General features: G+C 37.7%; 1 protein-coding gene across 2 annotated transcripts in view; it reads right to left on the reverse strand.

The window, feature by feature from the left end:
• The window catches only part of LOC124171912 (uridine phosphorylase 1), a 41,615-nt gene extending 30,331 nt beyond the window's left edge, over positions 1 to 11,284 (reverse strand). The window contains exon 1 of one of the 2 annotated variants that reach the window (XM_046551338.1): positions 11,077 to 11,284. Coding sequence is in view for 1 of the 2 variants with exons in the window: in XM_046551330.1 (XP_046407286.1) it covers positions 9,438 to 9,469 (32 nt within the window). In the remaining variant the exon portion in view is untranslated. Of the gene's footprint in view, positions 1 to 9,437; positions 9,855 to 11,076 lie in introns of those variants that run through there. The other variant, XM_046551330.1, reaches the window with a different exon arrangement.
• Positions 11,285 to 11,353: the final 69 nt, after the last annotated feature.

Here is an 11,353-nt window from a genome sequence, read left to right on the forward strand (position 1 = left end):
CCCCTAAAATCCCCTAATAAAAAATAGCCCTACAGTAAATGGTCCAATGGATTTCAGAAAGGAAAATCGGAAATGATTATTTACTCGTTCAGAGTTATCTCGTGGCACAACTTGGAACTAATATAAGAGTTGGAGTTAGACATTTCAATCGCGGCCGGATGTATAATACATGTTAAGCTGTTGACAATTTTTAGTGAATAACGCCCACATTTTTTTCCAAACTACAGCACAGCTACCAAAGATTAGAAAACAGAGTTGAGGAACGATTACTTTATTCGGTGATGCAGCGTTAAGGTGGGATCACACTTTTCTTATCTTGAGGAGATGAATAATGATGAAGTCTCTCCCATTAGCGAATAATTTTCTTCGCACTGAAGAACTAATTTACAAGACAATTTGATATTCAATGAAATCTTTTATTTCATCACTATACGATATACCATAATAAATTGCATGAAAATTGCACATTTGTCATATATTCTCTCGATTATAGGTTTGCAAATTTTCAAAAAAGTGGCAAATTGTCAGCATTTTTTTCATTTCAAACACATGCCACATATTACTTAAGGTAATTGGATAGACACGGAAAAATATTGTTGACCTGAAATAACCAAACGTGTTTAGAAGGACTTTCAATGATGAAAGAACGGCTTATTCCTTTAAAAGAAAAATGGGTTATTGAAAATTCGTAAAATAACATTGGATTTGGTTAATTAAATTGAATTCGCTTAGATTTAAACTGATTACAAGAGGACCTGCGGCTATTAATACGGAATATATCGATAGACGAACGCGTTTCATAATCTTCAACCACCTTCAGGTTTTCCAATGTTGAATTTTCCTTTCACAATCTCACTTAGCATCTTGATGTGAATTCAAATGGGGCAAATTAAAGTTTCAAATCAAGAAATCAAACCGATTCGATTTATTCCGTCACGTATGTAAGACAGATATATGTATGTTCTGCGAACCTTCAATGACAATTTATGTTCAATTCCATTATAAATGGTTCGTAGTATGCTGGGTATGAGCAATGGAGGGATAACTATACATGGTCAATAAACAATTTTCCTTGTCTCCCATACTATTAAGGGGAACTCTCGGAATCACAAGACTTTATCGACCACACTAACTTAAACCAATGTCTAATAATGCAATTTCACTTAATAATATTTTTACATCGTTATTTGATTTTATTTACACGTGTCATATTATTTATGTCACATTCTGGCATAATGTGTGGAATCCAAGGCTCTAAATAAAACACTTATGGCTATTAATATATTGTATTGCAAAGTTATAAACAACACACTTACATAAAATAGATTAGTCAGTTTCCAGTAAGGATATCTAATTATATATTTGACACATTATTAAGCCAGAAACCGTACACGTTATCAATCGTTTATGCAAGAAGACACATATACGACGTATATGTAATATTGCCCTTACCATAGACCGTGCGATCCGGTAAGTTACCTGGATATCGTAAACAATTAACACCTAGCAATTCATTGGTTAGTTTTCGGGTAGGGCCTGCCTCACTTCGTCCGGACTCGGGGTCATCTTTAAACTTCGCCACACTCAACTATCGATTTGCCCGCCATCGAGTCTCACGAGCTCCTCATAGTTTCCGCCTGCATTCACGTCACCCGAAATTCTTCTTTTCTTCTTTCGATCCCCGATTTAATCTAGCATGTATTGGTTACATTCCTTTTAATTTGTTCTCAAAGCTTCCTTTCCTTTTAACTTCATCTTTACAATCTCTAAAATTTTCATTTATACCTTTGTCTAACTCATTGACTTTTTCACGTCTTCACTTGAGTTTCACAGTTGAGGTTCAAAAACTTCAGCTGGCGTGAATCCTCTACCCTCAAACGAAATATAGTGTTTGTACGCTGCTTGCTTCTTAAATCTAAAATTTTCACTCTTGTACAACTTCCTCGATCAAGTCCTTTCTTTTCGTGAAAAATTCGGCTATTTCCGCCGAATCTACTGTTGGTGTTACTGCCGGTCATTTCCAGTTCTAGTGAAGTATCGATCGCGACCCCAAGAGAACCGTATAGGGCTACTTATGATCAGTTTAAAGGTTGACGAAGGACGATTTTTCCGTAGAAAGTCATACGTACAAGGATGTTTCGAATGATACACGATTGCCTTGCGTCAATCCAATAAATATTTTCCAAAGGCCATTTCGGCGCCAAGCTAAGGCCGCTGGAAATCAATATCAAGCGGACGAATGCCAACGTGAAATAAGCCGAAGCTAAGACGTTGAATTTACAAAGCGCACTTAAAGCGCATCAGTTCTTACACATTTAAATAATTTCAAAGAGAATCATTTGACGAGATTTGGCTCTATAAATTTCCACTATTTGATTAAAAGCACACTTTTTTGCTGTGAATATATTTGAACCAGGCGAGAACATTTTTAAAAGTATCATTATTTTACGCTACTGGTTTCAGCGACTGGAAACCCTCATGAGACCACAGCAGATATTAGCAACTCGAATAACATATAAAATTCAATCATCACTGGTCAACAATCCTAGGATTGGTTTGACGCAGCTCTCCACTCAGTTCTCCTATCAGCTAATCTTTTCACTCCTACGTATTTCTTCTCTTTCACATCTCTCTTTACTTGTTCCATATATTTTGTTCGAGGTCTTCCTTTTCCATTCTTGCCTTCCACCTGTCCTTCGACGATTGTCTTCATCAGGCCATCATGTCTCAAGATGTGGCCTATGAGGTTGTTCCGTCTTCTTATTAAGGTTTTCATGAGGCTTCTCTTCTCTCCTACCCTTCTTAGGACTTATAAAATTCAATATCTTTCTGATTATTTCAATCGCATACACACACGATTTAATTGTATCTTTTCATTTAAAATCTCTGGTCCTTTAGAAGCGCGTAAAAATAAAAAAATAACAAGAGTATTCAATATAATAAAAGTGTATCCTCACATCCTGAATGGTTTCATTGTTCTATTTTAATCGCAAATTCACGCAAAAAACATTTAGGAATTATTCTCGTGAACTACTGCCATGCGAGCTCTCTTCGTCATCAACAATAAATTTTCCTCCGTAAAATGATTTCCTGACAGTGATTATTACTAAAAATAATTTACTTTAAGAAGTAATGACTTATATAATCCTTTCCAATGTTCTGTGATGTGGAATTCCCACGGTGAAAGTAATTTACCATAAATACAGATCCCTGGATAAGCTATCCCTATTAGTTAACTTCGCTCCTCCCCCCTGAGTGCTGTGCTAATCCTTTCGTCGTGCCCTTGAGTTCGTCCTTCCGCCTCGATGAGATTCGTGCAACATTGCTTTTTAAGGGACCCCTGAGATTTAGGCCGCCTTTGCGTGCCGCACAACCGATATGGTCAACGGGAAAAAAGTTCGCCATACTCTCAGCTATAGAAATACGTGATCCACAACACTGCCAATAATACTAGCATGTAACATTTCCTTATTATGAACTGCCGGCCAAGGGTGAAGGTTTTTATATTTGTGAATAAATTAAGTCGTTTTTCACGAGGAACTTCTATCTAATCTAAATTACACCTACATTATTAGCGCAATCCGACTTATCTAAAAAAACGTTAGAGTAGGAGTCATTTGATTACTCACATTCATGTATTTGCGATTTTTCCTAATAAAAGGCAGAAAATACCGAGATGCTATCTTCAATGCGATTCTGCACTTACTACAGAATGAATGTTCAGAAGTTTCGTGTGAAATGACCTTTTAATCAGCTGCGAAATGATAAGGTTTCCTGAGGAAGTTGTTTGCAGGGGATTGGCAAGGACGGCGATAAGATTACGAAAAACACTCGGATTAGGGGCTTCATTTACGACAGAAATGGAATCTTTCTGGCGCTGTTTATGGGACGTGACTGCAATTTTTTCACGGGGAAAATGAAAACAGCTTAATGACTACATTAATGCCACCGAGGAATTTAAGACAAATAGGAGTTGCTACCCTGAGAACAAATTAGTGACGACGTGAACCCTCGCCAAGGCGTGAACACAGAAATGACAGAGGACCAGATTTTGAGAGGGATGTTACGCTCTCTCGCGAGCCAAGCAGCTTTCATTTCAGAGAAAAACTCTTGCGCACTGTTGATTTTTAAAGCGATGGGCGAGTGTTCCGAGCCAGAGAAGACGCAAGTGCGGACTGAAATGAAAATGATGAAAGTGATGGTGGCGAAGATGGGAAATGAGAAGAATGAAATATCGAGAAAGGATGTGGGCGGAGGAATAATTTGGACGACATGGCTAATGCACATCGCTTTAAATGGAAGGAACATATTTTACACAACCTCTTCAAAACGTAAACCACCATAAGAAAGAAGCCCCACTTCCATGGAAGGCGATCGAAAATTGTAATTATGTGGTTCATAAGAAATGGATACGTGAGTAGGCAAGACTAACACTAAGCAGAATTAAGGAGAACATCCCGGATTCGCGTCGGCATCTAATATAAAGGTTCCGAAGGTGCCACAGTTTCGCGAAAGTGTACATTACAGTACATTAAGTGCTCTCCTACGCTCTTATTTGGACAGCAATGGGATAAACTGTGCTGTGTGCTCCGAAATATTGTAGATTTATTTTCAGCCCAATTTATGAGTTAAATAAAATTGGCTGTGCACAAGCAAGAGAAACGGTAACGTCTGAAATACCATGGAAATTAAAAGAGGATAGCATAAGTCTTTCGTGACAGATATATATGAGCATCTACAGCAACCAACACTAAAGCTAAATCCGCTAACTTAACGATAGCGAAATTATTTGATTTTAAATAGATATATCGTGCCTACTTCAAAATTAAGCGTAGCAACATAGTATAAAATGGGACCTTTTTTTTTTAATATGACGATAAAAAGATGAAATAGTTCGGCTACATAAAATTATTACTTCGATGAACATAAAATTATAATTTAACGCTCGGTTTAGGCGATGCAATGGTTATAATAATTTAAAAACTTATACTTATAATTTTAAATGACCTTGTAACGTGCATAAAAATACTTTGGCATGTCCTGTGAGTTGAAACCAAGTATATCGATATTGAACTCCCTATTCCACTCAACTCATCAAAGTTATACGCAGGTACTTGAATTATCATCGTTGGTGGACATTTTTCAGTGTTTATGATTGGTTAATTTTTTCTATCTAATGCCGCTGGTATACAAACATCGAAATAAATGACAAAAGACGTACATCACACACGATACATCTTACTGGGGTACTAAGCAATCGGCTTCATCCACCGGATAAAGAGGTACAAGGAAGAAAACTTTTCATACCAGACCCATTCCCGAAAATTGAGAAATAGCAAAATTCTGATAAAGAAATTATCTGCGAGGTGGTGAACGGAAACTGCAGAGCAGAGAGCTATAGTCCACGATAAGGTAAACAATCCAACCGATTTATCTTTCTTCCCGCGGCATGGCCTAATCAATTTTATTCGTGAACAAAAAGTATTAGCAATATTAGAAACTTTGATCATGCATGCAACAGCCTAAGACTAATTACACATTATCTGACTAAAATCCGTTGTTTGGTTTTCGTTAAACCTGACGTGATTGCCAAAGAAATGTTCATCAGACAGCGATTTTTGCAGCGCAGATTACATGATATCATGATGTTCAGGATGGTGATAATGACAGCTTTATGATACAACGGGCATGATAAAACGGAAAAATTTGCAATTTAAATCGTCTTTTAATTTATTGTATTACTGTTATCTAATGTTTTATTTGTAATTCTAAAATTTAAATATGCACTCTTGGAATTTACAAATTCTGAATTCAGAAGAAATATACGAATTCCAATTACTTTAAATAGGAAAAAAGGTTATGATCGAGTCTCCGATTTCAGAAGTATTGAAATTAAAGCTTTTGGAGCCTCGGCTTCTTTAGAATAAAATTGATTAAAGGATAAACAAAGCGGGGGACAAAATGGCAACTACTGTTTAGAAATGTTGCTTTAATACTCTGGTTAAATAACTTCCGTCCATCAAATCTTGAAACCAGACTGATTCTTTTCCTCTCATCAATTTAGTCTTAAAGAATAAACCAGCAGCCCGCTACTCAATAGAAAGACGAATAGTTTTTTTTACAAGAAACCATAATTTTCCAAATCCCATAAGAGCAGTTCATATTTTTATTAGATCATTTTTTTCCCAATTTCATCTCCCTCGAATTGATTACTTCAATTAATTTATCCCTCCACCGAGATAGAAAATGGATATCTACTAGGGATTGAGGTCGACTAAGAAATTTCTTGCCGTTAATCACTCGGTAGGCATTAGACATTGAATTTATTCACCGGCACCCTCACTACATGCATTTTATCTGCAAGAAAGAAATAATATGACACCGTTGACATTTTGGTCCGGCGGAGCGTTTTATTGCCATGGTTACTGCAACCGAAGAGAAACAATCGTTAATATCGTTTCCATGGTAATTTCTATCCTCGGTCTTGTTCCAGTTTTTCCGTAAGAGGAGGTTGAGAGGACATTAGCGCTCTGATAAAAAAGCAGGAAGTAACATCGATTTTGAGTAAATCGTAAATCTAAGAGCTATTCCCAACTTTTTACTGCTATTTTATTTCAAATCAGGGCATTAAATACCAGATAAATAATTTGAAAAACAAACGTCACCTGGTGTCAGGATTTTACCGTGCAACGTACAGTATATTTTTTTTCGACGGATCTGTACAGGGTTGACCTTTTACGCGCAGCAGCAATTCAAATTCAAGCAAGCAGCCAGCGAACAAATTTTTTATTTATTTCAATGGGCTATTAGTTGGTGGATAGGGTTCAACCAGTGCCATTGTCGTACACAGAAAATGACTCTCTCACATTCCTGTCTGGCATAAGGAAGGAATTTCGAAATGAACTATTTCCGAGAGGCAGGTGTCACTGTGCTCATGGCTCCACTAGTCTGAAAGCTTTTACAAATGTAACAGATCCACATTCTTTAAAAAAAGACACATGGGTCTGGAGTGAAAGGAAAGGAGAGCCCCCTCATATTGACCCGCGGTATTACCAAGGTGGTGACAACTGAAACTTATGGCGGAATTTTAGAGGTTATGCCCAACGAGCATGTTCATTTCCCACTCTAGACTGATGCAATTTTTTCACTGAACTCTGCCTATTCATATGCACTGATATCCTAATATAAAAACTAACTGCCTAAATTTGAAAATAATTTAGTTTTTAATAAGAAAAGAGGATATAATATGGCGAGCATTCGGATAACCAATTGGTTATCAGAGAAAATTATTGGGCAAAATAACTTCTAGGATCAGCATACCATAAGATTTATGGAACAGGAACGACTTTTGAGTGCATGCAAGTCCCATACACCTGAGGTGAAGTAGGAACTTTTAACTGTCGTATGATGGACCTTCGATTAGGTGGAAATGGAAATGTGTGGATGATTTAGGACTCAATTTATATTCTTCATTTCCAGGAGCGGATGCTTGCAAGGAAATAATGAACGTGCGGATATCGCACCGATTCTAACGACCACTACGAAAACTTGTAAGGCATTCTTCAGTAAGCTTCTCCCGTAATTACGTTCAGAAATTTAAAACATTCGAATCGCAGTTAACTATGAAATAGTACGCAAACAGAGCAGGATCAATATTGATGACATCATACACCAGTCACATAAATATCTTATTATCATCTTGTTATTTTTCATCAAGTGACGAAGGGAATTGTTGCTCAATGAGGATTTGCAAGACCAAATATGAACTCACCACAATGACCAGGAAGTGGAAAATACGTTAACGTAATGAAAGTCAGAAAGCATAATGGCTACACAATAATAGGCAACCGTTTTCATTAATCGCTACCAATAATTCAAGCGCCGACTATCATAAATTGCCAGGTTTATTAAATACTGTACGGCAGTGGTGGATCCAGGATAGGGACAAGGGGGGCTAAGTGGGAGTTAATAGTCCAGCAGTAGTGGGGGCCGGAAAAAATTACAATTCTATCTAGTGTAAATTGGATACCCAAGGCGGGACTATAGCCTCCTTAGCCCCCCCCCCCCCCCCATAGATCCGCCGCTGTTTTACGGAACCTAACCGTGTATTGGCATATCGATGGCCTCCAGTAATTTGAAAATCTTGAATGCTTACGCTCTTTCTTCCGTTATTTTTTTGCATCCTTTTTGGAGAAACTTTTTCCCTAATAAGAACTTAAACAAATTTCGTAATTATTGTTTATAATTATCTTTTTAATTATCTGAAGAGGGTATGCTCAGGTAATTACGTTCACATACCTGACTGTAAAAGGGAGAAATACCAGGTCGCTGGGTGATTTTGTTCAGAAACATATCGCGATCATATTGGATCATTGCAACTCATGATGGAACGGAATATGTTAAAACTGCCAGTTCATTAGAGATACGTATTGAGCTAAGAGCAAATGTGCAAAGAGCTATCAGTGGGGTGTGTGTTTAAAAAAATTGACGAGCTGGTGCAGGGGTGCGGTCGCATGTTATCCCTTATACGATATAATGTGGTCATTTGGTCAATGCTGTCGGGCGTGGCTGCAAGACTGTACTCATTGATCGATGGCAAAATTTTAACAGCACGGAGGGTAACGAACAATTAAGTACCCCTTTTCATTGGAGGGGAGAGGCGTTAATGCATACCACGACTGTGCATCCCACGAGCAATATCGCAAATTTTTAGGCAGGGGGAACTCGGTAAAATATAGCAGCCGATGAATAGCTTCAGGCGCTTCAGGTTACAGATGACAAACTATTTGGACGATAAAATAATCGGCAATGAATTTTTCTTCCTGAGCATTGCTTCTTAAAACACGATCACTACCGAATCCATTACATCACGGTCGAATGGCAAGCGCATCAAAGAAAACATTCAGGTCACTCGCTTCTGAGTTGGAAAATGCTAGTGTATTTTCGCATTTATCGATTATTTATGCGAGAGCCATACAATCATAGAATTAGCAAAAAATCATTTAAATATTAGGTTTGGAAAAGCTAGCAACGCACCGACATTCATTTAGCGCCAAAAGTTTTTCCGGGATTACTACGTATAAATAATGTACATTTTGGTGCTTTTTATTGCCTACATCAGGTTTTAAAGCATCGGCAGGTGAATCCAACAGCAGAGGCACCACAGAGTAAAAAATCGGAATAAATACCTACAAATACATACTGCACATTGAAGACGGATGGAGAGAAACTGAATGGCAATGATAAGAGGCCAGGTGTTTAAAAATAAAACTAATTCACGAGCGAAAATGTTTCCGAAAGCGATCGATTACCGAAAATTCAGGTGACAGCTTACACCTTAACGGTAAATCACAACCACAGGATCAATATGATACCGTGCATATTAGTCTTTTTATTCCAAAGGACATTCATTTATTGAAATTATTTTTTTTACTCACTCGTCAATTTCCTCGTCAGACAGACACAACATCTTGGTACCGATGAAATTCGTAATACCGCGTTAAACAGGCAGAACTTCTATTTCCTGATAAAAGGTATATTATCTTCAATAATTTCTCTCAGTTCCACACCACCAGTAATGGGAAGAGGTCTTCTAAGTCACTGATAGCGTGAGTGTTTCGCACAGACTACTTGTTGGCGGAAGTGTGGCTGCCGGTCGCGTAAACCTTATACTGACTCGTCGCTCGCAACGCCCCTCTCTCGGAGCTTGGTCAACTCACTCCGAGCGAAAACAGCATTCCATTCAATAATATTGATAATACTCACTTAATTTCCGGAATAAAGTTCTGCGAATTCTAGATATGCCTCTGTTTTTTCAATTTACTGTGCTTATTTCCCACAATTTTACGCTAACATTTCAAAGATAGCAGTACTGTAATAATCCGATCGATAACATACTAATTTTACATCAACAAAAGAACAAAATTGGCGACGGTTACTTTTCCCCAAATAATTATCCAACAAATTTACAATTTTTAATGAGTACACATTAAGCATGTATTATGTATACACATAAAAGCTACGCAGCCTGTACATGCAGGTGGACTATTTTGTGTATTTCGATTCTACCGGGAAATCAATACTGGAAAACAGCGGAGGTTCTGCGCGCGTGTGTGAACAATTTTACAGGAAATATGCGTAAGGAGACCGTGGGGATTCGAACCGATAAATCAATTGGGAAATGGGGCCTTTCAAGCATATTTCTTGGCTTATTACATATTTCGATAATTAATAACTGGTTACAAAAAGAAAATCGAGTGATAGTAGCGAGATATAGCAGAGTATTATCGCTGTACTTCAACACAACTTGGATTTGCGGAGTTAATTTCTACGATTAAAAAATATATACAAAGAACATCATGCATTGAATTTACTACTTGCAATGGGCTATGTAGGGTGCCTCCATAAAATAACAAACAACCCCTCAATTCTAATAACTCCAAAATATTGTATTTTGAGGCGATATTTTAACCAAAAAATTGTCCGTTTTACGTCCAAATAATGCGCCTGGCGGAATACGACCTGTACATGAATACAGAAAGAGACCATTCATGAACACGCTAATACATGCACCAATATCATATTTTAAAAGCATCCATACCAACTCCGATGCTGTCCCGGATTTCCAAATCAAAATTTACTCTGCAGACATCTCTTCAACTTGTAACTTCTAATTTGCATAAGTTTAATGAAAAAAGAATGAGATTCGCAGAGATTAGGTAGAAATTTGTTTACATAGCTGCAATACGTGCGTTTGATTCATTCGTCCCGAGAAAGTCTTCACGTCACTCAAGTAAGCATTTTAGTACACATGATATAGTTGATAATCCAGCTATCGACTGAATGGTTATAAAAGATTAATTGGACCTCCCGGGCCAATGTCGTACAGTCAACCTCATTGTTTACATACGCCGGAATCGGGTTCTGATGAACTTATCGAGTCCTTCTCTTTGCGAAGCAATAAAAGGAAGAATTTTAAGTAGTGTTCACATAGCGTAAAAGGTAACAGTAGAGAATCATTCCGAACGATATACTACAAGGTTTTACAGCAATATCACGTGGAATTTCTATAAGTACCTCACATGTAACCTGACCCGGGACCCCGGCAATATCCCTGAGCTCCATTCTTTCCTGTGTTTCCCTCCGCATGTTTCTCAACTTTTGTCTTCATAGATATGTCTGTTAAGTTTATAACAGAAATAACTTTCAAGCTCTTTCAACTTAACGGTTGTACCAAGGCCCTTATATACATAAGGGCCTTTGGTTGTACACATATTTTTCACCGTTCCGGCCAGTTGCGATCGAGGGTCTATCGGCGCACGAATTTGGTAAGTCAGTTGTTTTAAACCTGTCT

This window comes from Ischnura elegans, chromosome 1 (assembly GCF_921293095.1).
Source record: "Ischnura elegans chromosome 1, ioIscEleg1.1, whole genome shotgun sequence".
NCBI classification, from domain to species: domain Eukaryota; kingdom Metazoa; phylum Arthropoda; class Insecta; order Odonata; family Coenagrionidae; genus Ischnura; species Ischnura elegans.